General features: G+C 37.1%; 1 protein-coding gene across 5 annotated transcripts in view; it reads left to right on the top strand.

Annotated features, from left to right (window-relative positions):
* The window catches only part of WDR33 (WD repeat domain 33), a 71,357-nt gene that overhangs the window by 14,443 nt on the left and 29,386 nt on the right, over nt 1–27,528 (top strand). The window contains exons 2-8 of one of the 5 annotated variants that reach the window (XM_055817134.1): nt 4,604–4,828; nt 6,620–6,688; nt 7,114–7,218; nt 7,840–7,935; nt 8,425–8,576; nt 10,325–10,422; nt 22,632–24,784. In XM_055817134.1, the coding sequence (XP_055673109.1) occupies nt 4,625–4,828; nt 6,620–6,688; nt 7,114–7,218; nt 7,840–7,935; nt 8,425–8,576; nt 10,325–10,422; nt 22,632–22,639 (732 nt within the window). In that variant the 5' untranslated portion in view covers nt 4,604–4,624 and the 3' untranslated portion in view covers nt 22,640–24,784. The other 4 variants (XM_055817132.1, XM_055817133.1, XM_055817130.1 and 1 more) reach the window with 4 other exon arrangements.

The following is a 27,528-nucleotide window of genomic DNA, read 5'->3' as shown; positions in this document are numbered from 1 at the left end:
GATTAAACTAATGTAAATGGATGCTCTGGTGTTTTTACCTTTGAGTAGCCTAATTTGTTTGATTTAATGGAGTTATGTGTGAATTGCTTTGACATGGTTTTGGGCAGCAAAGTCCAAATTGTCAACTTTCAAACTTACTGCAGGATATATTTTGGTATTAAAGAAACAGCAGTACGCAAATAAGCTGATAGAGTAACAATGTCACTAAGTAAAATGCTAGTCTTGTCTTGGTAGCCTTATTTAAGTACATGAACTGAGGGGTAACCATTTTCTGTAATGGCCTAATACTGTATGTGACTTTTCTCTGGTAAAAAACCAAACAAACTACAAATCCAACAGTCTTATGACACCATGCTGCCCTGGGTGTAAGGTCATACTCTTCCCCCCCCCCCCCCCCCCCCCCCCCCCCCCCCTCCATTTTTTACTGTTCTATAGCTATGTCTCTCCAGTTACTTGATAGCATTAGTAAACCTGCCATCCTTGTGGAACTCTTAGGAACAAATAAAAGGCTTGCTCTGTTGCAGCTGTATTTGTTGACAGTTAAAAAACAGTAGGGCACTGTCACAAGCTCCTGGAGTTCTTTTGTGTAATTTCTTCTGGCCAATTAACTAAATTCTTTTTAAGTGTGTTTGTTTTTTTTTTTTAAGTGTGTGTCTTATTTCTCAGGATTCCCATTCACACTCTTTCTTAACTGATCTTGCTTCTCAGTGTTTTTTCTGTGGTTACTCCCACTCTTACTGTGTTTCTTCTAATTCGTCTTTGGGGGGCTTTTTTGCCCATCTAACTCTGACTTTTTTTTTTTTTGCCCATCTGGTCCTAACCCCACCTTCAGTTTCTTGTCAGATGTGCCTTCATTTATTCCCCAATTTGATTGTGTTTTCCAGGCATTCTCTTGTCATCTTAGCGAAGAAGTAGGCCCTGTTATCTTCCAGTGTTTCTGGATGGCCAGTGCACTGGCCACTTCATTCAGTGAATTCATTATATATTTTCTGCATATCCTCAAATTAATTTACCCCCTCAAATGTGTGAAAGCCAGTCAGCTTTGAAGGGGTGTTTGTGGAAACAGAAAGGGGGAACTTGCAGTCAGCTCTCTGAAGAGTCGTGTTCCTGTTGCAGACAGTAAGGATGCATGAAAGAATGGCATAAAAAAATACCATTTCACAGTTCAAATAGTATAATGAACTAGAGGAGAATAGCGATTAGTTGGTAACACTACTATCTGGAAACCATAAAATAAAGAGTTGGCCTGTGCTTGATGTTGGAAAAATCTTGTTGCTTCTAATTCTGTGTGTTAAGGAAAAAATGGAGGCTTCCATTTAAACCCTTGTTGATGGACCCTGAAATAAAAACAAAGTTTGGTACTTTGCTTAAAATAGGAAATTGGATGTTAGTACTCTGGGTTTCACATTGTCCTCTAGTACTTGTTTGTATGTTTTTACTCATGCTTCCAGTACAACAGGAGCTTGAGTTGTAGACACTGATTCAGACAGTTTTTAGCTGATACAGAAGATCTAAAGGAAAACCTGTTGAGGCACTGGTTTGTCCCAACAAAAGACAAAGCAGGATACTGGAAACTTAAATGGGTATATTTGTCTGACTGGAGTAGAGTTTTTTTGGAAATGAGTGCTCTGGTTTCATCCAATAACTGATTCTGTGCCAAACCCCTTCAATTCCAAATCTTTGTTTGGTAACAACACTCTTGTGTATATATACACATCTATATGCATGTGCACACTTCTTATTTATCTGTTCATGTATAAGAATAGATAGGGCATGAAAATGTGACTTGGGCATAAGGTATTAGGTGGATAAAAGTATGATATTTGAGGCATTATTAGAAGAAAAATATCATGAGAAGGTGTGTAAACAAAAAGCTTTTTTGCAGAAAGTTTATAACTGCAGGTAGAAGGCTTTTGGTGGTAAAGGCAGGGATCTCCAAAGCTGGAGAAATAGCTTAGAACATCAAGAACATAAACCCTTCATTTTCCTAATTGTGTGTCATCTCCCTTGTCATGTTGTTGTAGTTGTGTTGTCACGTATTGTCATAATCATGAACTTGGAAGGATCTGTAGGCATGAGGAAGTGTAATTAACCTGTTTATGCCTTTGGCCACCTTTTAAACAGCAGTTTTTACTTATGTTGATTGTGTGTTAAGTGAATGTTTATGCTAATCTAAGCTAGACACTGTGATCGTTTTTGGTATGTCCAGTCTAAACTGATCCATATCATAGCTAATGCTTTATTTACCTGTGTTAGTAATTGAGAAATTTTCTTCCAGAGATTTCATTTTCTGAACTATGAGAATAAATGATTAATTAGCTTGTTGCTTTGGGTTATTTCTCTAAAAAGGCTTTTTAATGTAATGTTTTCTTGCAAATATAGATGATCAAAGTGTTTTTAGAAATGCCAGCATATCTTTGTCTGCATTCTTGGTCTTGGTTCTTGAAATTTATTTTTGTGTTTTCTGTAAGAGAGTACAGATATGTGTGTTTGCAAAAATATCTTTTTTCCCTCTGGTTTAAAGCACTAGGTTGGTATAGGAGTGTTTATCTTTCAGCTTGAGAGAGATTAGTAATGGAAGATTTATCTAGGGTGTTTTTTCACCCCCTGAGTAAGGAATAAGCTTTAAAACTAAATTTAAAATACTTTATTAATGGACTTGTATGTTTAATGCCATCTTGCTTTGCTTGTTTGAAGAAGCCACTTTCTCTTTTTCAATATAAAACCACTACTATCCTTTTAATTTTACCTTTAAGATCTAGCACCTGAAACTTGCTGTACAACAGCTACCTTCTGACAAGTTGTAAGAGAATCTGAGGTAGTGATAGGGTCACTTGACATGCTTCCTGCACGGGCAAGCATTGATACTTTTTTCTTGTTTCAGATGAGCTTGACCTTGCAGTAATGGTATCGTTGCAGTGGTGTTACTGATGTGGCCAGTATTTGGAAGTAGACATGGTGTCTTATTACACCACCTGCTATTCGGGCAAATAAGCCTTTCTGCCACAAGATGAAGTGGGTTTTTTTATTTATTTGAAAGCTGGGGTATCTTTCCAGTTAAACAAGTTGCTCTAATGAAAGATGCTACTATTGCCAAAGGTCTTAAATTTTCTGACCTCATTCAAGGGAACATGCTATTCTAGGTTGGACTAGTTTGTCTTGAATGGAGAATAGTTGTGATGGCTTTAGTTGGGTTTTTCCCCGTGTGGATCAGAGGTGTTTGTGTAGCTGACAGCCAGGGGTCATAGGTGGCTTCTTTCAAAGCTGGCCTGACACACTTATGGGTAGCACTGGGATGGAGTGTGTGACTGCTAAGGTTGCAAAGCCTGTGAAGGTTAATCCCTGCCCTGGGCCAACAAACTGGGTGATATTTAAAGGGCAACCTGCTCAAATCAAACTGTGCACTACTTTTAAACCTCTTTTATGTCTAGTATTTCTATCTTAGCTTTATTTTGCTGTTGAAAAAATGGAAACTTTACATTATTGGGATCAAAAAAAGCAAGATAAAATTTTAAGACCAGTAGTTGAAACAACTTTCGAATTCTTTCAAAATGAGGATATGAGTATTTTAACTAAATAGGAGAGTATATTAATGAATCTACAATCAGATTTTTTCAACTTTAAAAAAAATTATATCAGTTTTATTTCCATTCTTTTTATTAAATGCACTTTGACCCTGTGTAAACACTTTAGCCTTCACGAAAAGGAAGGTTTCACAGCCTTTTTGCATTCCTTTGATGATAGTGCCAGTTTAGTTTAAAAGTTCTTTTGCTGATTCAGACTGTGTCATTGCTTAGTCTAAAGTCAGTGTATACTTTAAAGACTGTGTATACCGTAGTTTTCAGCTGCAAGGAGGTTGCTATAATCTTATCATTTAAGGATTTCACAAGCTGAAAAATGAGGTTTTGGACTCACTTTCCTCTGGGAGAAAAGATCTGAATATTGAATTTTTTTTCCCCTGCCGCATACATTTTCTTAATGTTGTCAGTAGGTCTTGTTAGGGGGAAGTGTTGTTGGGTGACATTTATCAAACCTTGATAAATATGTAAGCCATTTATTTTGCAATAATGGAATTGAGAGTATACCTACAGGTAGAATGTGATCTGTGGTGTATTTACTATAAATTATGTAAAGGGAGTGTAATTTTATTTGCAGGTCCTAGAATAAAGTTTTGAGGCAGCCCTTTAAAGCTTTTTTCTTTTTTAATAGTTAAATTTATTTGTAACTGATGTGGTTTTTCCTGTTTTATATTGAATCTGAAATACTGTCTTCTGTTGAAGGATTTTACCATTTCTTGCATTTATTTATACTGGTTTTACTGAGTACATTGTTTTCCCACACAATTCTAGTTTAGGGATGGTAACGCAAACTTATAGCGATCTGTTTCAGTACAAAATTTCTCTTGATAGAGAACAAAGTACTTAACTACTTAAATGTCAGTGTGACATGGGAAAAGAATAATAGAGGAACCTGCAAATACAGCTTTCCAATAGACGGTGCTTTATGAAGTTGTTACTCACCTGTGTAAACTTAAGTTAGTAGAGATAGTAATGCAGGATTTTTGTCGTTACTATGTATTAACCTACTGTTTCACTTTTTGCAGTCTTTCAGAAACAGGATAGCCATGGCCACAGAAATTGGCTCCCCGCCCCGATTTTTCCATATGCCGAGGTTCCAGCACCAGGCGCCTCGGCAGTTGTTCTACAAAAGACCTGATTTTGCACAGCAGCAAGCAATGCAACAGCTTACTTTTGATGGAAAGCGGATGAGAAAAGCTGTGAACCGAAAGACCATAGACTACAATCCCTCTGTAATTAAGTATTTAGAGGTTAGTTAATTTTCTACTATTGATTGAAAAACTTTTTTCCTTCCTGAAACTTGTGATTGTGATTTTCAGTGTCCATAGAGCAGTCTGCCATACTGGGAGATTGAACTAAATGATAAATGCTTCTAATTCTGGTATAGTACAAATACAAAGGGGGTTGGTCCTTGGGAATAAAACTGCACATACACAGCTGATTTTGTAGTTTGTGTAAACACCAATTTTTACATCCTGTCTTGGAATGCAGTTGTGTCTTGTGATATTCTGACTTTCCAGTGAACATAAAACCTCATTGTAAATAATGTAATTGTTCTTGTTTTTGTTTTGAAATGGAAATTTCCCAAAATGGGAAATAAACCATTACCCCTTCCCTTCCAAACCCAGGGTATCATAAAAATGTTTTCTCATCATTTTACCAAATAGCACTGCAGCTTGCACTGCAGTTTCCTAAAGCCCCTTTCTGTATGGTTAATAGATACAGAACAAATTAAATGAAGTTTTGTTGAAGAAAGGTTTCTGTGAAGATGCTTAGCTTTCCTGATGGAGTGATACTAATTTCTTAAATACAATTCTGTGATCACAATTTACTGTACAAGTACTGGATATTAGCTTAGAAGAAATGGAATCAAATCTGTAAATACAGGAGTTGTTGGAATCTCAACAGCAAAAACATGACAAAATGAATTTGTTCTGCTGTGGACAGTGCATGATTATAGCTTGTATGTGTTAAAAGTTGGAAGGTTTTCATAATAAATTATCTTCTAAGATCTGTTAAAACACTGAACACTTAAACCATATTCTTATGTTTTAGGAATGCCCCCCAAAATATTCTATTAGTAGTAGTCTAATTCTAAAAAAAAAAATTAAATTTAGTAATTCAAGACCTTTATTGTTGTGGCAGAAATAAGCACCCTCAAACTTCTGTTGATTAAAAAAAAATAATCAAATCTGTATGTTTTGGATGCTTACTCAGGATACACCAGCATTCCATTTCAGTCCCTACTTCAATACTATTGATTTAATTTGATGTGGCTCTATAAAAGATGAGGAAAATGGTTTGTGTTATTTGCTTTTGGCTTAAGAAATTCTAGCAAACTGTAGTAGTGTATACTGAAAATGGTTTACCTAGAATTTTAGCTTATGTTTCTAATATGTGCATCAATCCAAATTGGTGAAGCCTACTGCATGAAGCTGAAATAATTTCATTCTTGATTGTTGTGTTTTTGAAAAACTTGTGTTTGAAAGCTCATGAAGTTTAACTAATTGAAAGCATTTTTGTCCCTTGGTCTTCTAATTTTTATCCATTTGAATGCATTGTTCTTTATGATTCAGCTGCAGAAGCTTCTTTTCTAGCTCATTCACTGTGTGGGATATCATTTAGAGTTTGTCAGCACAGCTCCTAATAGTGTAAATGCTTATCCTGAAAGTAAAGCTTTTGCAATGATTGAATGTGCTTCTTCTAGAGTACCTGTTAGCATGGGCAGCAAAGTACGAATCATCTTTGTTAAAACAATGTGGCTTATTACATAGGATTGCTCCTTTTCTACTGTTAAGCTGCCATTTTAAATGAACTGGTTTAGTCTGAAATTAAGATTTTAAACCTTCTTGAATCTTTTTTCATGCTGTACAAATTCTACAGGTTTCCTGAGACCAAAGTCTTTTAACTGAGTTTATTCTAAAAGTCTTTGGAGTGCTTTGAAATTTCCTAAACAGGCTGTCAATGTGTTCTTTATTTTCTGTTGTTTAATAATGAAGTATAGCGGTGGTATGAACTAGGAGTTGTTTTCTTCTTTCCAGAATAGAGTATGGCAGAGAGACCAGCGAGATATGCGAGCAATCCAGCCTGATGCAGGATATTATAATGATGTAAGTAAAATCTTTCTATTCCCTGATGAAGTACTGTGGATAAAAAAAATAGGAAGGATTCTGCCTGTCAGTTGAAGTTATCTTTTTCTCCACAAGAGGCCTTAAAGATAAAAAGGGTGTCTTCACTCTACATTATTGTTCTGTTGAAATACATGTCTGTGAAGAGCACCTGAAATTGGACGGGCTTTTAATGTTTGGCCATAAGAACTCTCATAACGCATTGAGCTTGCAAAGCTGCTCTTGAAGACGCTGGTTGTTTGAGGTGGTAAATCATGCAGACTTTTAAACATGTCCTGTCAACTCCTGATAATATCCCTGCAAATGAAAAACTTGATTTTCCATAAGTGAGTGTTCAGAATGTAAGCTTTTCTTCCAGTTTCTAGTTAGAAATGTTGTTACTATATCTTTTGTTTCTTCTCTTATAGTTGGTCCCTCCTATAGGAATGCTGAACAACCCGATGAATGCTGTAACAACAAAATTTGTTCGGACATCTACTAATAAAGTAAAATGCCCAGTGTTTGTTGTCAGGGTGAGTATAGTGTTGGATTTACTTAGTTGTATAATTTTAACTGAGAGTGATAGTCTTAACAGAAGAAAGAAGCAAGATAACCATTTCCATATAGAGCTAGCATGTGGAATTCATGTGTCTAGTCTTTCTGTGGAGGGTTTTAGGAAATTAAAAGGTAAAGTCTGAGTAGAAAATAATTACTACACTCAGAGTTTGAGGTGTACTTCCTACTTCCCCCGCATTTTGTGGGGCTAATATATCTTGACTCACAGAACAAAAGGCAGTTTGGTCTCTGTGCTGCTTGACTCCTGTAGCATCTTTTAACAGCTTTTCTCTGGTGTCAGCAGTATTGTTTAATGTTGCTATTGTGTGCTGTAAACATATTGGTGCCAGTAAGCTGTTTCTTCTCTACGCCTAGACATTTTTCATTGCTTTTACAGTGGGCTTTGTCCTGTTGCTACAGAATTCAAAAGCCCTCTGTCACAGTTCTGCATTTTTGTCTATCTTACATTCTCTAGAAAGTGATTTAGTAAATTATGGTTCTGCAGATTCTCTGGAAGAAGCTTATGATTTATTTGGATGATTGCGAAGAAATACTTGAATGTTATGTTTGAACAGGTTAGTTAAATTTTTCTTTTACAGTGGACTCCTGAGGGGAGACGCTTGGTCACTGGTGCATCTAGTGGAGAGTTCACTTTATGGAATGGACTGACTTTCAATTTTGAAACAATATTGCAGGTAAATTCATCTATCAAGTTTTCTTTGTGTTTCCTTGAGGCCTTTGAGCATGTTTTAGGCATACATCTTCACCCTGCTCATCATAGGTCTGTGGTCTTAAGTGCAGTGATGGGAGTCTTTGAGGTATTTTATTTTTATTCTGCTCTGACCCCATGTCAGAACGTGGCTATATTCATTTAATGCTTCTCATTCCATCTCCATATGCTATGTTAACTGTTCTCAAGAACATACTATGAGTATTTGCAATAATAAAGAAACACTTCAGAAACAAAATGCAAATACTCTTTCATTTATTATTTAGAAGACCATTGTATACAGAGTAAGGCATTTTCCCCCCCTCCACAATCACATCTTGAATCTAACTACATCATCGTTGTTTTCATTTCTTTGTTGCAGCTGTTAAGTAGGAACTTCAGTAACTTTTATGTTTTGTGTAGGTCAAATAGTGTTAGAACGTGTTTGCTAGAGGTTTTGTTTTTGAATTTACAGGCTCACGACAGCCCTGTAAGGGCTATGACTTGGTCACACAATGATATGTGGATGCTGACAGCAGACCACGGGGGATATGTGAAATACTGGCAGTCCAACATGAACAACGTCAAGATGTTCCAGGCACATAAGGAGGCGATTAGAGAGGCCAGGTTTATACACAATATACCATTTTCTGTAGTACCTATTGCCATGATTAGACTGTTCTCTAAGTGTATTCTGGGTGCAGAAATGCATGGGTTCTGTCAGATTCTGGGAAACTTCCTGCACCACATAAACACAATATTTTCTTTTGTTTCCACATTCTCACCGTTTTGCTGGCACCTTTCTGAATTAGTATTGTCCCAGTATCCGCCTCTGCAATATGTTAGAGATGTATTTGTCTGCCGCATTTTGCACTGGTATTCTTTTCATTTTTATATGGTGACAATGTGTATCAGTTATTCCTTTTTATACGCACTGTGTAAGACAACAATTTCATTCCAAATAAAGAATTCAGTCTTTAATAATCTAACTGAATAAAATATAAAGCCTTCAGAAATAAAACACCTGCATAGTTCTCACAAAATAATAAAACACTAAATAAAGTGAAGAACTGCTTGGCTTGGTGAAGCCAAGACTTCCAGTAATACTAAATACCCACGCAGACTGCCACATACAGAAGTCTAATGTTAATACTGAATGGGTTCTTCAAGCTTGAAACTGTAAGCAAGCCATTGAAAAGAAGACTGTAGGATATTCTCTTGGTTCAGTGTTGATGCCTCAGTTGTGCAAATGTCTATAAAAAATGGAATCTAAAGTGAGATGTAAATGAAGGATGTTTCTAAAGTAAACCTGCACATAATCTTTAGTAAGATACGGAAATGTTTTTAAAGTAAGCCTGAAGAGAAGCTGCAGATCCAAAATGAAGCTAAAGCAGTGTTTCTTCGGGTTCAGGTGCTGGCCCTTGGCGATAAAGGTTCACTGCCACAAAACCACTTTCCACTAAAGTCACCATTTTTCTTTGATAGGGTGCAGCATTTTCTGCCAGAGTTTGATTGAGAAGTGCTTACCTTGGGTTCAGTTACTGTGTGACTATCATGGCCATACACTGAATTTCTCTACTATTTTAAGCCCTTTCCTGATCATAAAGATGTAGGATTTCACAAGGGCTCCCTCATGGTCTTTCACTGCACCAGAAAGGAAGTGAGTGCCTGTCAGTTGCTGGAGATGTTCTGGCCCTTATCACATGGCTAAATAACTCCTTGCTTTTCCAGTGACTTTCATCAAGCAATATTGACGGCTCAATCTGGAAGCTGCTTCTATGTCTGTAGGATTCTTTTCATGGTGTTGATGGGGTGTAATAAGAGGGTTTTTTTCCAAATTACTTTTATAATAAGCGGTACACTTGTATACAGGGTTTTTTTCAACAGTTAATGCAACTAGCATTTTCCTGTGACCAGCTTTCCCTTATTTTTGCTTCTCTGCTGCAAAGCACCTGTGGCTGAAGAGGAGTTTTTTCCTAAGAACTGTTCTCCTGTGCTTCTACACAGTGTCACTTTCTTATGGTATTACCGAACATGAAAATCCAGGGTGACAGTTGCCAAATCATATTGATGTTGCTTCTCATCCTGCAGAGAAGGTGCTACCGTGTGCAGTCATAGACAGGAAGGTGCTAAGAATAAATTCTGGATTTTTCCTCATTTGACAGGGGACTGCAATGCAATAGTAATCCTCTGCTAAATTCATGTCTTGTGATGAAGTGTCATTTGGCAGGCACTGTATTCACTTAAAAGTCCCTATGTTCAAATGCATCCTTCAGTGTATAACACATTACAGTATAATTTTGCCCTGTCTGAGAAGCATAGATAATCTGTTAAATGCTGACTTCTTTCCCCTGCTGTGTGTCTTCATGTAACAGTTTCTCACCCACGGATAATAAATTTGCTACATGCTCTGACGACGGCACTGTTAGAATCTGGGACTTTCTACGTTGCCATGAGGAGAGAATTCTTCGAGGTATGTGTACCAAAAGTACTGATTGGGGTATTTCAAGAGGGGGAAATCCTTTTTTTAACTAGGTGTTCACAATACAGAAGTATCAGCTTGTCTACAATTTTTGTATTACATCCCTGTCTTAAATCCTCCAAACAAGTTTTTGTTTGGCTGCTGCTATAGGTGCCTTACAATCCTCAGGCTGCAGTTCACAATGGCATTACTCTATTTACTGTCCACTTAAGCTCTAAACAATGGAGGTGGATATATAAGATGTTTTTCTACTGCTAATGTTGGTAGAAACGGCTGTTTCTGCATCAGGAATACATTTATCTTGCTCCAAAGCTTAATCTTTGTGACCACTTTTACTTCAGAACACGCATCTTCATGCAGAGGATTCAGTTCTCATGGGAGTGCCTTCCATTCTGGTTTCTTCAGAGGCAAGGTAGCTACTTTTTTTTTTTTTTCAGTCCTTCAGAGGAGGAGAGCATCTAGGTAGAGAAGACTAGTAAATTTTGATCACGTCGTGCGTAGCACGTACAAATAATCCTAGCTTTGATTCAACAGTTTTCTGTCCAATATCTGCGTACACTAACTTCTGGTGCCTTTCCATTGGCCTTGTTGAGCTTTCTACTTCTCTTGTTGCGATCTTACTGAGCCTTAATAATAGCTTCTGGCAAGTGTTCCTTTCTTGCAGAAGATGTCAAAGGTACATAATTTAATAGGAGAATGTATTAAGACTGCTGTGAGGTTGGGCGTTGTAGACATGCAGGTAAACTGCAATTAAAGTATGCAGTAAAAACATGGAATTTTGGTTTTAGATGTGTGAGCTTGTTCAGTGCTTTTTCCTAAACTAAAGATTTGTGTACTTACTGATTTTTAAATCATGCTTCCAAACTGGACCGGCATTATGTATTTAGGAAGTAGAGCTTTCCTTTTTCTCTTGACTCTTACGCTCTCTTCTTGTTTTACTAATTACATTACTTTTAAACACCGCTACTTTGAGAAGACATTGGGCTCCAGCGTTCTTGGCAGTGATGATATTCTTAACAGAATCTGTACATAGACATTATGGTAGATGTGTTCTTTGCAGGAGCTGACAAGCAAATTCTTGGCTATATCATTTACACCTGTTAATTCTGGAAGGACCCAAACAGATTTGGGATTGTTTTGCTTGATGATTTTCAGAAGAAATCATTCTGTACTAAAAACATTCCATACCCTCCTCCGCGTTTGTACTAACTACTCATTTATACTGTGTGGAGGAAATGGAGATGCAGAGGTGTCAAGATCGTAAAAATCACTCCAATTCTTCTACATTCTTTTAATGTTCTGCATAAAGTAGAAGTACTAAAGCATACAATTTAGGCCACAGAGAACAGAACTTGCATTACATTTCCATCTGTTTCCTCGCATACTTGAACACTGTGATTGTGACAGTATCTCAGATAGAATTATGCTTTAATTTCTTGCAGTTTACACGCCTCAATATACAATTTTTAGTGTGCAAAGTATCTCTATTAAGAGTATCTTAACCTCTTATATCATGTACCCACAATATGCTTAACCTTTTAGGCAAGTTGGAAATATTACATACCTGGATGAAATTGGACAGGGCAGATGATTTCTCGTTTCTGCTTTCAGATAAGCAAAAAAAGAAGACGCCCCCTCCCTGCACGCCGCCCCCCCCGCCCCCGACAAACCAGCCCAATCACCACCACGAAAAAATCCGCCACAACAAAACAAAGATAATACTCCCAACACTCAGGGGTTTGGGTGGGAAGATGTTTCTGCAAAACATGCAGGTTTGATTTGGTCTTGGTCCCTAGCACTGTTATTAAATATGGTCAGACTTACTTGAAAGAGCTGTATGGGTAATACTTGGGTAGCTTTCTTGGTGGGAAATACAAGCTTCATTTTGTTATTTGGAGTTTAGAGCCTATGGCTTTAGGAAGCTGATCTTCAGCTTTTTGCATCTCTACATGGATTCTGCTTTTACATATTTAGGAGTGTGACCTGTAATACTTTGCTTAGTGTAGCCTTCGAAATATGTAAATACTTATGCCATTGCCATTCTGAAGTTAGTGATCTGTAAATTAAAGTTCTGGTGGCACTTCATTAAAAATATATTTCGTTACATACAAAAAGCATTTAGATCAAATACCGTGCTAAATATTTCCTGCTTCCACAAATCGTGCTCCAGGTATTCTGGCTAACATGGATGCTGTGAAGTTGCAGGGATTCAACGTTGCAGTTTAGGTCCAAAGCTTCGCTTAAAATGTGTTAAGGTATTCCTTAGGTTATCACACTGGATTATAAAAATAAAATGAAAATATCAATTTAGTCAGATGTGTTCTTAAAAAAGATAATCACTCCCAGGGATACAATATCAATGTATCATTGATTTTTCAGTAACAAGTGATATATGTTAAAACACAGATCTGAGGACTTCAATGCCAAGGAATGCTTTTAAAGCAATTCTGTAAAGAGCATTAAAGGGACTGGGATCAGCTTTGCTGATGTAAAAGGACAAAATTCTATAGACTTGTTGCAGGTGCTTTTGTTTGTACTAGAATTAACTACTGTAATTTACTTCTATTATTTGATGAAATGGTTCCCTTAAAACTGGTCTGAAGGGGCAATTCAAGTATTACCTTCTAAAGAGGATTGGAAAAACAAATTGGAAGTGGTAAATTACATATATTGTCTTAAGGTTTTGGTGGAGTTCTTTCAGCTGCCTATGGTCGGCTACACAATTTTTTCAGTAGTTAAAGCCATTGAATGTGTGGGCTGCATGAGAAACACTGTCCAGCTTCCTTTTTCATGTGTCAAAATGAAATTAAATAGGACACCCTGTTTTGTTCTTCATACATAATGCCAGAAGTTCTAGATCTTCTGTGATCTCGCTCAGTCCCTTTGCTGCCCAGCTTTTCACGAATTCATGTTACTTTGCTGCTGTTTCTACCATGGTGGCTTTCTAGGGCATAGTAGGTGTGGAGTTTAGGCGTTTCGTTAGAAGTATGTGCAAATTTATCAGGCTCCTTTTTAATATTGTAAAGAAATAAATAGGTTTAAAATCTTCAATTTCTTGGGGAATCATCTTTAATTAATTCATCTTCAAGTGAATTATTTTGGAAGAACTTGAAGGTGGGGGAAATGGCATTGAGTGTCATAACTCACTTACCTGTTCGCTTCCCTGCAATTATTGTCTGTCTTTTCTCTTGAAGTAAAGGTACTGTACTCCTAATTCTGCATCAATAGTTTCTGCCTGTGTTAATTTCTGTCATGTTACCATCCTGATGATAGTAACAGGTACAGTTTGGTGCACTTACTAAAATACACTGGTAGCAATCTTAGCCAATAATAAAATAAAAAATGTTTTTGTTAAAATAATAAGACATGGAAAACAAGCTGTAGTATAGCAGTATGTAATTTTCATGCCAATAATCTGTTACTCAGAAAGACATTTCCAATAATGGCACTTTAGACTAAACACCCGATAGTATTATTATAAACAGTTGCAGTGAAGTTAATGCCAGGACCCATGTAATCAGTCCCCATTTATGTAAGAACACGTACAGTGGTGGCTTTTAGTAATGGTAAAAACATTTGGTGAAAAAACATGTGCACTAAAAACTTGATGTCCTTTTATTTCTATTGAGAAATTAATGTTAGCAATAAGTTGACTTGTGGCTCTGAATCTCTGGATATTGGGTCTGTCTGATGTATCCCTGAGAACATTTTGGGTAGATCATGAGTAAACACATGATTCCTTAATTATTCCCAGCATGACATCATGGGTTAGGGGGCTACAAACACATCTCAGTGTTGTCAGTTCCACTGTCCGTCCTCCTTCCTTTCACAGTCACACATGGAGAATCTAGTAGAAATGTGTGCTTGGGAGGACTGTAAGGTTTTCATTCTGAAGCCTGGCTGAGCTGTATGTTCCCAGGATTTCAAAGGTTGCCTGCCTTAAATAAGTCTTTTTGAGGAGGATGACTACCCAGCTCTCTGAAGGCTGGCAACCCAATTTTTGAGAAGATATTTTGTAGATAAGTTTTTCTGTTTTCTGGCTGTAAAATAGGGTAATACACTAAATTATCTTCTTGCCAGCAATGGTAAATTTGGCAAAAGATTTTCCCTATCTTAACTAAAAGCAATCATAATTCCTTCACGTTCTGTCTGGATTTAAAATTTGTAGTTTGTTACAACATGTAATTTCTTACTAGTACGTGATTTACTTGAAGGAAAGTCTTTTGTCTGTCTTTTAACATTGTTCTGCCTGGAATTTCCTGTTGAGGCATAACACCAGTGCAAAAAGTCTTCACCTACAAAATAACATTTCTGTGTATGCACGCATTCAGAAGTCACAGCAATCACAGTAAACTCGCTTTTCATCTGCTCACAAGTTTAGAAAAACTGTCTCCACAGCTAGTCATACTGAAATAACTGGAGAATTTTTATTTATTCCTTCTTTCTGTTCTGTTCCTGGATCTTCATTAGCAAAGCAAATACAATGAAGTGTCTTCAGATGTTTAACATATGGTTTGTATACACTGCCTGAAAGTGAAGGATCTCTTCAGAGTTTTTGAAGTCAGTTTTCTCAGTCAAATGTGTTCAGTAGTTAAGGAACCTGAGAACCAGAACTAACAGAACTGTATCTTCAGTTTGGCCTTCACTTTTAACCATAACGTTCGAGCTCTTAACCTTTGAAGCTGGTAGCTTATAGAACTGTTACCTTTTCCTGGAGTGTAGTTGAAGTCTACATTGATAATTTAAAATTAAAAATAATCCTGATGTTGCCATTTCCATTTTTCTTCCCTTTATGTGAGCTTTTTCCTTTTCCTTGTCCCAGTAGGGAGAGAAACCCCAGAAAATTCAAGAAATGGGTGTATTGATACTGTGTTTCTTGTAAGGAGATAGTGTTTAAACCTTCAGGGTTTTAGTGGGGGCTTGCTTCTTCATACTGTTAGGATTTCAGGTGTATCTGATATGTCTTTCAGTCTACTGATACATCCCTACATTAATGAGTATTAGAAAGATTTTTTCATCAGAACAAAAGCCCAAGATGAGATGAGACGTGGCTGATACTGTGTCAATTGAGAGAAGGAAAGTCCTTCAGTTTTTTAACTTAAGGATGAGCTGTTCTGAAATGCTGGGATTGAATCAGTTAAATCTCCTATTTCTTTGGCATGTTTTAGTATGCTGGCTCGTAGTGCAGGTCTCTGTTCTTCACAGATTATTGCCAAGGCAAGGTTTGGGATGGGGGAGAGGGGTAAGTTGCAGCTCTTTCGAGGTACAGTTGTGCTCTAAATGGCTGTGCGTCAAACTTCATGTGTTTTAGACACAAGGGAGGCTAGGGAACTCGCTCACTGGGATGTTAATAGACAGTTAACGTAGTAACCTAGTGAGAGGGGAAGAATCCAGTCACTTCTTGCTTGAGGCTACTAAAAAATACACAGGTGTCATTTAGCAACTCAGTTTTATTCCTGAATATGACTGTCAAGGCTACAGTGTCTTTGTTTTCTCTGTATAGGAGACTTTATTAGAGGTAGGCTTTGTTAAAATACCCAATTCTATTTGTGTTAAATGTAAAAATCCAGCTGAGAGTTGAGAAACTTTCTGCTATGTTGACTTACATCAGGTTCCTATTTGTGAAGTGTTCCAGACTGGATGAAAAATTTACTTTGATGAGCTATACTTGAGGTCCTTGGTTTCTGTGATTAAAAGGTGATGATTAGGAGGTAGCTTTATGATTTCTTTGCTCTGCTTCCTAAACCAATGCCAGGAGAATCAGGGGGAACTGAAGACTGCTTTTGGAGCTGGTTGCATCTGATACACCCGAAATCATTTGGTTTATATTGCAGTTCAGTTCTGTGTAATGTTGAAGTAAAATCTACTAAGTCTTAAGAGTTCAGATTCTCATCTAGAAACTAGTGTTTTAAAAATCCTGGAAAGTTACTCATTCTTTGAGAATCCTATGTATTTTTAGTTATTAAAAGAGATCATGGGAGATGAGCCACAACGCCACGCTATTAAAAAAGTTGTACCAGACACTTCTGTCAACACTTCCCATGAGGCAAGAATGAAAAGGCACCGTGCAAGAATGAGATTATTTCAGATTCAAGTCTGAAACCTCTCTTCCTCCCTGAAAATTGTCCTGGAGCCAAAAGTTATATAATCTCTTGTGTTGAGTCCAAGGGCAAATTTTACACTAAAAAGGGTAACATTTGTCATCTATTTTGTGAAGTTTGGAGGAATATTGAGAAACCCTAGTGTTTCACAGGATAGTCATCTCTTAGTGCTGCTGAAATACACAATATTTCCTTAAGTAGCTTTATGTTTGCATTGTTAGGATTTCTTGCATCTGCTTTCTTTTGTGTTTGATAATTGCAGGAGGTAGATAAATACCAAAACAGGTGAAACCTTTTTTACAGTTTGCTAGTGTAAATAGTTGAGTGGTGAGAATTTAAGCTGTTGTGACTACATAGAGAAGTAAACATAATATGGCATGATACTCTGCATAGTGGTCAGGATTCACCTGCAGTGAGAACCATTGATGCAGCAGTGAGCTTTGTCCTCAAGCCCTGCTCACCATTATTGAGAAAGAAAAATAGTATTTTAAGTGGATCCTGATCTGTGGAGGTGTTTAAATAGTGGCACAAAGGTGATACCCATCTTCCTTTTTCAACACAAGTGTAATTGTTGAAAACAATGCAGGTTGTGTGTGTTAAGGGTGGTGGTTTCCTGGTATCTGCTCACCAGTATTTGTCATATCAAAGGTTCTCAACAGAAACAAAATCATCTAGAATTAGTCTTAATGCAAGTTATGTTAGTAACTCATCTTCTTATAAAGTCTTACGTGGATAAATACTCAGAGTCGGGCACTTCATGTATTATTTTTTTTGTGGAATCTTTCATCTGACATACCATTTCCCACTAGAGCATGACTACAGAAATACGCTATTTTCAGAATAAATGGTAGCAGTCTTCAGAAAACAAAAAACATAATTCCCTGGTGAACATAATCCATTTTGGTTCTTAGAAACTTCCCTTGCAGGCTTCTTGACTCCGCTTTTCTTTTGTGTGTGGATTAAGCAGACCACTTTTTTTTTCGTTTTCATATCCTGTGGTTACTGTCCTAAAACCTCTTGTGAATCTAGGTAAGCATAGCTTTGCAAAGGCTTTGGTACTTTCTTTTGCATCATTTAAATTATACATATTCAAATGATTTCCTATTATAGTACATTTAGCTCTGAGTAATATTTTGGCTTTAGTAATGAGACACTGTGCATCAAATTTTATCATACGAATAACATTGTGGTTCTCACACTTAAGAGTATGTGTTCCTGTGGACAGCCAGGAACTGGGAGGTGGGGAGATAGCTTGCAAATGTTTTCCCTAAAATCCAGTGGTGTAGTTTTTTTCTCTTTCATGCCTGCCTGGCCTTACCTTCTCATAAGGAAGCTAGTCCTGCTCGTCACGCGCCGCGTTTGTAGGAAGACACAGAGACAAAACTGAAACAGGGGATTGTGCTGAAACAGGATTGTATAGCAGACCAGGAGAAAAAAATCCTAAAAAAAAAATGGGTGAAAAACGGCTGGAAATGAGAAGGATAGCAAATGGGAGGAAAGTGTGGAGGCTGTGTCGGTATGAAAAAAATTAATAAAACAACAGCTGGTGTAAGGGTTGAGAAAAGATAGTAACAGGTGAGCAAGGAGATGAGAACGTAGGTGGTGGGAACTAACGAAAGTTATGCTCCTGGTGTTGTGGGGATGAATCATGGCAAACTCAGCTGCTGGAGCAGCCAGAGAAGAGGCTGGGATTTTATGGCTGAATGACCCACTCAGACGCAAGCGGACAGTATATCACGTACCAAGAGTGTCTGTGTATATACTGTAATGTGTGTGGAAATGTGTAATAATAGTACCCATGTACATACACAGACATTTTTATTCCTACTAATAACTTTTAAATATTATGTTCCGTGTCGTGACTCTTAGAGGCTCAAGTAGAGTTTGAGTAGAGTTAGGAACACGTTCTGTATTCATTCAGAAGATGAGTAATAGAGTGTGCGGCACCTGTTTTTTAATAGTCCCTAAGAAGTAAAGTGGATCTTCACTCCCTGAAGTTTTGTCAATTTAACAGCTCTAAAACTGAAATAAGTAATAGTTGCTTTCAGCCCTAGGACTGGCTCTGGATTGCTTCCCTTTAGAATATAATCACGGCACATAACATGCTGCATGCTTCTACAAAAAGCTGTTGATTAGATTAAAAATGCAAACATGTTATCAACATTTATTGTCAAAGTACAGTCCCAGAGCTTGCCAAGTGACTTGATTGATACTCATTTCACAGTGAAAAAACAAGATATTTTGTATCTGCCTACAGATAATTATCTACTCACAGATAAAGGCTTTATGCTGAAAACAAAACACTTTACAAGGGAAGACATTTTAATTTTTTACTGCTGAAAGTTGTATGGGTATTGCAGGTAAAGTCTTGGAAGTTTTATAGATTTGTATTTTTATTGGTTTTTTTAATTAAAAAATGATTGGGCTGTAATTATTATCTCAGTGGAGTAATCTGATGTTTTCAGTTCTGCAAAACATTATTTTGATGTATTACACAATCCATCAAATTCTGGCTTGTGTTCAAGAACTTAAAGTATGGGTTAGTTACATATCTATATAGATAAAAATTTTAAATGCAGTATTTTTAAAGATTTATTTTGCTCCAATAAAGATAGGGAGGTGGGTAGAGCTATTCCAAATATAACTACAGCCGCATAAAGAAGTGGTTGTATCACTTCGGTATGATTTTCTGGTGTAGACAAGGCAAGGTCTGTGAGTACCTTGCATATATTGTCTTTGAAGACAGAAAGTTATCTTTAACTGGTTTTGACCATTCATAGTAACTGTGTGTAGACCTTTTTGCTCACCAAAATAAGCTTTTAACGGGAACTTACCATGGCTATTTAAATATGAGCCTGACCTGAGAAACTGGAAGTGTAACAGGACTGGCATAGGTGTTTCTTCCAAGTGCCCAAGATCTCAGAGGGTAAACTTGAAATTTCCATTCAAAAAAGCTGAGGAATGTGTTCCCTTGGCTGCTTAAAACTGGGAAGAATAAAAGAACAGTACCTTTTAGTAAAAAGCAAACCCAGCTTTCTGTGTGTGCTGGCAGATGTGTATTTTCTACCATATGTGCAATAGCTTTTTTTCTTTGCCTTTTGGTTTAGAATGATGGAGTATGAAAATGTGTTAAATGTTATATTAAAATCTTAAGTTTTAAACTTCTGTCATTTAAAAAAACCTTCCTCAAAAAAGAGTCATAATACCTGATAAATTAGTAGCTTAACTGTTAGCTATTCTAGCCCTCAAAGGGTAGGATGAATTGGTAGAAAATTCCAGGGTCAGGAATCCAGTAGCTCAGGATCCAGTCTATTATAAATATTCATTAGAGAAGATCAAGTCTAAATAGTTATACAGTACTTTTACATTTGAACTTCTCTTTGTAGTTGACTGCTCTCTTCTCCAAGGTGATCCTATGCTGCTTTATTTTTCTGTGTGTCTTTAGATTTAAGGAAGGAGTAGTTCTGATAATACCATCCTCAGATTGAGAATATGCATAGCAAGTCTTTAATGTTCTTCTTCACTTAATAGGGCCTAATGCTTATTGAGAACTAGTCTTCATCAGAGGCTGAGGTTCTTCCTGGCTTTATAAATAACCAGTATGCTTCAGGATGTTAAAAATCTGAGTATCTTACTTCAATTCAATGAGCAGCAGATTTCCCACTCCACCCCACCCCACCAACCCCCCTCCCCAGCTTTCCACAGTAGAAACTTGGCTTGAGGTGGAGCATAGAGGTTCAGATGAAACTAAAACATTTTCCTTTGAAAAGAGAATTTTCATTATTCTTTTATATTTGGAGATACATAGCACAAATTGATGTGTAATTGGTATTCACAGGTAAGTAATTTCCAGCATAATTCCCACTACAGATCTAATGGGAATCCCTAGAAGTCTGAGTTCAAACTCATTTGATGCTCCTGGTATGGTGCCATTAGAAAAATAAGTATTACGGTAAAGTTAGTTTTAAAAAAACCCACCCAAAACAAAACAAACAAAAAACCCACAAATAAAAACCCAACCCCACCCTCCCAAACAATTTGGTTTATCTCCTCTTGTCCAGTAGAAAACTCATTTTCAGTTGCTTTTAGGTTGTTTTTTTTTTTTCTGCTGTTCTCTTAATACTGTTCTAGAAGGGTGTGAGAGTTTTCTTTAATTATAGAGACTGTGCGGTCTCTGTCCTTGGAGGTTTTCAAAATAAAACTGCATAAACCCATGAGCAGCCTGGTCTGACCCCAACAGCTTTGAACAGGAGGTTGAACAAGAGACTGGTGAGGTTCCTTCCAACCTGACTTACCCTGTGATACTGAATTCCTCTGCTTTGCCAAAGGGGAAACAAAGGAACAAAAAATCCCAGTGACTTAATTTTTTAGTGACCTTCAGATGTACACAGCGTATATGATGGCATAAGGAACTCACCTTCAAAAGACTGTATCAAAAAATCCTTTTTTTTAGTTTGTTCCAGCTTTTAACATGCTTGAGGAAATGCACACCATCTATTTGGATTGTAAAGGTTTCTTAATGTTTAGTGGAACTTTTTCCAGAGGTGATAAACGTTTGGTCATTCCAACATTGTTCGACTTCATCATTGCTGAAGTTTAAGTCCTTGCTTGGAGTCCTCCTGCAAGCAATGAAAATGTCTTGCAAATAAGATGGAAGATGTGATAGTGTGCTGTCAGTGTCTTCAGAGCTCCTTCTGATTATGTTGTAACAGTGAGGTTAAAAGTTATTTCTGTAGAGATACACTGTTACATGCAATTGTTGTATATGCATATATAATTTCAGTCAGTCTCTATAAACATGCAGCTTTTGTAATGGTGCCCAGTGGTACATTTATGGACTTAATATTACTCTCTTGCTTTCTTGTTTGTTCTAAAGTTATGCAGTCCTTAAATAGATGGTGCAGGTAGTGGTGTAAAACTTTAAGGCATGTGCACACTTAAAATAGATTGAAAGTTTGCTTTAAAGGAAAAAAAAAAAAAGTTTAGCTGCTTTACTTCTCAAACTGAAGCAGCTTAGATTTGTCTGTCTGCTTTGTCATTTATGTTTTTGAAGGTGCATTTCTTAATTCATGTTTTCAAGTTCTCCGAAGGAGTCATAAGTAGGCTTGGTGTGTGTTTGCAGGCATCAGCTTTTATGTCTAGATGAAATGAAATGGATGTTAGAGACTAATTATTCTTTTCTTTTAAGCAAAAGCTGGTCTACATAGTGTATCTCAGTGTTCATGCCCACACCTTTCCCAGGTCTTGACTGACCTTTATGTCTAAAACCAAATTTCTTAATTTTCAAGTTTAAGCTTTTGACAGAATGCACAATATTAAATATAATTTTGAGACTGCAATTATCTTCAAGTTAAAAAAAAAATAGAAGATTTTTTGTCTTGAAACATACTACTTTTCAAGCACTTGAAAAGTTCATGCCGGCTTTCTTCTGGTGTTTCTACTACGGATGAGCTTAGAAAGGTCTAACAACACATTTCAAAATCTGTAGACAAAATTTCCCCCTTCTGAATTGTAATTAGTGGCGAGGAACAGCTGCACCCAGTGAATACTGTCTGGACAGTGACCAAGCATACTTCTATATGGCATAGTTAAAAGATCTAAAAATTTTTAGCAAGATGTCTCTATTTTCTAGAAGTTGACTAGGTTTGCAGCTTGATCTGGTGCAGTGTGTTACTGCTTGCTGTTCGTGCCTGGTCAAGAAGAATCCTGCCTTTTCTTTACACCTGCCTTCTGCTCTTTCTTATCCGTGCATAATTCATAGCCAGAATTAGTGTTTTAAATTAGACCAGCTGATACGGTTAGAAAAAAGGGTTGGGTTTTGTTGTTTGGTCTTTTTGTTTTTTAAGAAGGCTACACTGACCTGTCTTAAGGACGCAGGAACTTGCTTACTTTTGGTCATTTGATACAGCTGGTTAAAAAGGTGTCAGATAAAAAGATGTCTTTTCCCTACAGATCTTGCTTTAGGCTCTTAAATCCTCCAACAGCAATGGTGCCGTCCGTCGCTTCCCTAGCTGGAACCCCACCTACTTAAAATGAATGTATAAGGTATTTTCTCTTTAGCAGTAGATATATTCTCAAAATCGTTATTCTCTTGGCTAGTTTGCTAGGTCTGGTGATTAGGAATTATCAGTAACGTTGACCAGTATGGATTTCTGTGGATCACCATTCTCCTTTTGGAAATCCCTGTTCTCCAAAGACTTACAAGTAAGCATACGGTATTAAGACTAGGAACATAAAAAGCTGGATTCACTCAGACAATTCTTTAATTACACTAAATTGATTTATACTCTGCAGTTGTATTCTGGAGATCTTTGGGCAAAGGTAGGTTCTATCTTTTACACTATTCCCAGCTTATCAGTAATAACCTTTGCTTCCAGAGGAATGGGGACAAAAATGATCATTCCAGTCACTTACATAAGCATGTTAGCTTGATCATTTCTGTAGTGTGTATTGCATTTGCTGACAATTTCAAACAGGACTTTCATAAAAATGCAATCAGAAGCTTTAATGCTAGTATTAAACGTGTAGAATTTCTGTCTTCGCATAAAACTGGAATGGTGGAGGCTTTAAATAGCGGGTGCAATCCTGCCAGCTGTTTTTGTGGAGATGTAACTACTGCATCCTGTCTGAAAAAAAACCAAAAAACAAAAAAACAAAAATCAAACACCTGCTTGCTCAGAGGCTTCTGCACATGCTGCCTGCTTCTCTCCCACTTTGCTGTTTTCTTTTCCCTGCGTCATGGAGTTCTTCAAGGAATATACAGTCTTTCTCCCTAAGAGCACTCACTGTGTGTGTTTCAGTCTACAATTTCACCGTGAGGATGTCTGTTCCTAGTAAGTCTGGGTGGAAATACTGGCACTTCAGTCTCTGTGCTTTGTACAGCAGTTGGAAGTTGGGTTAGTTTCTGCAAAACTGTCCTGTCAGCTGTTGTCACTGCAACATTTATAGGAAGCCATAGCACTTCATTGAAATTCAAAAAGGTTTTAAGTAATGATGTTATATTCCACACAAATACTAGAAATACCAGAGGTTATTTTTAACCTATTGCACAATATTTTATTGACCAAATTCATAACTTCTGTTCCAATAGAATGTTGGTATCTCAATAAGCTTTTAAATTTATTTTTTTTTTGCAAGATGTCAAAATGCAAGTAAGGAATAGGCATGAGACAAGTTTTCCTGAAAAATGCTTAGAAGCAGCAATTATCACAAGTATCTAACAACATAGTTTAGTAGTGGTATTTCGATATTAACAACTTGGGGAATTTTAATTAGAATTTAATTTGACTTTTACTTTGAAGTGCCATATTAAAAAATCTTAATGTTGCGTTTACTAGACACAAGGAATATCAGGATATTTTTTCCTGAAGTGTCTGCTCTGCCATCCTTGTACAGAAAGGAGGATTCCAGTTTAGGAGTGAAAAGTGAATTAATTTTTCAGTTTATTACAGTCTATGGCTTTGATGCTGGTTACTGTGAACTGGACATCTGCACAGTAGCAACTGGCAACCCTGCTGGTTTAGGTCACATTTTACTGATTAGATGTGTGATAATTCCAGTTCCAATCAGTCTGAATAAATTACCTGGTAGTAAAAAGTGGCAAATTGCACTTTTCTTCTAGAAGATCTGTCCCTCGCAAAAAAAAAAAAAATGTTTCTCTTCATTCACACGGTAGCAGAAAAGATTCCACAAAACTGTATGATAGGAAGATAAAGCAGGCTTTATATTTTAAAACTGCTATAAATTTTGTAAAAGTTTGGTTGTACATAATAGCAGGACTAATGGGGTTTGCTGCTTATTTTGCCGTAGAATGTACCTGTCATGCATACTGCATCTTGCTGTAGACGTCATATAAAAGAATTTAAACCCCCTAGTGTTTTCTTTTTCTATGAAAGATGCATTGATACAAAGGCACAACCAGCCTCACTGATGTGCAGTCTTTGGGAGATCAGGATATTGCTGATGGAGTAGAAATGATTAATGCCCGGTCTCCAATAGATGAAGAATCTGTTATTCTTAAAAGCCAGGTGTTTCTCAGCCTGCTGTACCTTTTAATCCGATGTAGTGCTTGTATTGCAGTTGCTCACGTTCATGACACATTGATGCTTGTAAAACTGCATCTTCTAGCAGCAGATAATTCACAAGGGCATATGTATTCCAAAAATAGAGACTAGTCCAATGAAGGTGTATTCTGTGTACTAAAGCAATAACTGTATTTTAACTTGCACTGAAAATAAACTGTTGACATGGGATTATACCTGTTAAAGCTTCTTTTTCTTTTTGTTAACTTTTTAAGGTTAAAAATGCACCTTGCTTCCCAATACAGGGTTTCTGTATTAACAAATATATTAAAAATCAAACATTTGGCAGAACTGTTACCTTGCATCATTTTGCCAACAAATTTTTTTTTTTTTTTTTTTTTGGTTTCCTCAGTGGGTTGCTTCAGGAGCAATGGCATGCTCTTACATAGCCTTTCCTGAAACAGAAACAATGCCATCTTTCAGGAAAGTCATCTTTGTTTTGATCTCTGCTTGTCAGTGTTCGAATGAGACTGTATATGGAGGTAGAGCTGTGCCAGTGAAGAGGAGGCTTGACTGCCTCCCCCACAGTCACTGACTCAATTTATCAGTAATTGTGTTTTACAGAAGATTGCTGAAGTCCAGCTTGCTAGAAGAGAAATAGCACAGTTTTCCATTTCTCAGCTGAGCGATGCCTGCACAGCACAGCCAGCGCTGTAAGGAGTGTGTGATTTGGAAGCACAGGTCCATTTGGGTTCAGGGTACCACCTTTTGCTGGGGATGACTTTTCCCTCCCTATTTACGTGCCTGACCTACTCGGTTTTTCCTAATATTTTGCAAACATGCTGCTTTCCTCAAAGCACTGCTTTGTAGCTTCTCTCTCCTGTCGCTGTAGTTTCATATATGGACCCAGTTCATTGTTGTTATGTGGACTGGTTTGTACGTTTCTGAGACTAGAAAGATTTATTTCTTGTGGTGTGTGTAAGATTAACAAGTGAAAGCTGCTACAGAAAGCACTGAGAGAAATGTAAAGATTCCTTAGAGCTTCTTTCTGAATCACATCTGCCTGGTAAACACTTGTTCTCTTTTGCCTTTTATTTTAAATCAATGATCTAGTTGACGTTTCTTTTGGTGGTTCGAGCCCACAGTTTTAGAGCCGCAGATGATTTGCAGGGTTGCAGTTTACCAGGTATCTGTTGTGGTGGTGGTTTCATCTAACAAATGCTCAAAATGCAGGGGGGGAAAAAGCAAAAGTCCCATAAATAACTTTGTATCTTCAGCTTGTATTTCCAGAATACTAAAACCTACGATCTCTAGTAGTAATATTACTGCTTTTGTGCTAGTCTTGTAACAAAGAAGACCGACTTAAAATACTGCAGGCAAGAGCATTTTTTAAGAAAAATTCAAGTTTCTTGTTTCTCAGCACTGCCAAAGAGTGGGTCTGAATTGTTCTTTTTCTGCTGTGCATGCACTTACAAATGGATGGATATTCTCCGTCTTGGATTCTTTTGTCCATGTCATTTGGCTTTTAAAGAATATTCTAGAATCCTGGCCTTATGTATATTCTAGAACTTTGCAGAAGCTTTTTTAAAAACTTTTTTTGACACTTTATTGCAGAGTTCAAAAAGTATTTCAGGCTAACATCTCTTTCCCTGGAAGCGTGATGTTTTTGACTAACAAAGTTTCTGCCTATGCTTTAATTGGAAAATTGGAAAACTTAAATTTTGAAATACTAGACAATGTTTCTGGTGCTAACATGGAGGGATATGCAAAACTGCCCAGGAGTTATTCGTGCCAGGTGTAGATGTGGGATTTGAATTGAATGCTTTTCTGCTTTGAAGGGAGAAAATTTTCCTGCCCTAGTCAACATTTCTTTCCAAGAAAGTTCTGCTTTATTTGTGAGAACATACACTGCCGTTACAATTGCAGTATGCTCACAGGCTACTTTCCTGCAAACCTCCACGTCATTCCCTTACGCTTATTTTGGAAATACGTAACATGTTGTGGAGTGCACTTACCTGTAGATCCAAATACAGATTCAATCATAGGCTGCATCACAGAGGGGAACGCCATGCTGAAATGCCAGTATAATATTCATCTTGTCTGATGATTTTTTTTTATTCCTTTCAAATCGGGGAAAAAACCCCTAAACTGGTAGTCCTTTCAAGAAGCACGGAGTTCAAAGTATTCCATCTGTCTGTAGTGTGGTGGGGTCTGTGTCATTCTTGTATCCTCTATTCTGATCTTGAAAGAACAGTCCCTCATGGGAAGCCTGTTTCACACCTCTTTTATTACATGAAGAAGAAATTTGAATCAAATACCACTTGTTTTGTTCACATCTACTTGTGACATTAGTAAAAGAATGTGAGAACAGCATTTTCCACAAGTTGTTACCAGCACTTTTTGTTTGGAACCCCACTTAAGCTGGTGATGGGCTCCTTTGCCTTCCTTCTTCTCATAACCATATATGTCATCTTTTATATATTCTCCATATTTTTTTCCCCTGGTTTTAATATATCTGAGTTACTTAAGTACTCTTTGGATTGTTTTATCCCATTTTTTCCTGTTGACATCTCTCCCTTTCTTTGTTAGGTTTTATCGCACAAAATCCCTGGTAAGTTTTCAACACCATCTTTTTCCCTGTCTCTCTGTTCAGTCACACATGATGACTTTCACTGGTTGATCCATTCATGTCCTTGTGGAATTAAAAATGATACATGGGGATGCATGGTATTTTAGAGAGCTTCACAGATATTTATACAGCCACGATCTGCAAAACATTTGCTTAGTAGGGACCTATTTTTAGAGTTGAAACATATAAAAAAAGTATTCCTCTACTTAAATAGGGTCATCAGTATTATCTTTAAATTTGAAAGAGGAAAAATTTTCTTAAATTTCAAAATTAATAGGTGGTAGGAAAGAGGACTGACAGAGTCTATGGATGTGGTGGTGATACAGGAAAGCACAGGAAGAGAACT

This window comes from Falco peregrinus, chromosome 12 (genome assembly GCF_023634155.1).
Source record: "Falco peregrinus isolate bFalPer1 chromosome 12, bFalPer1.pri, whole genome shotgun sequence".
Taxonomy (NCBI): domain Eukaryota; kingdom Metazoa; phylum Chordata; class Aves; order Falconiformes; family Falconidae; genus Falco; species Falco peregrinus.
The sequence above is the reverse complement of the archived record's forward strand: the minus strand, read 5'-3'. Positions and strand labels throughout refer to the sequence as shown.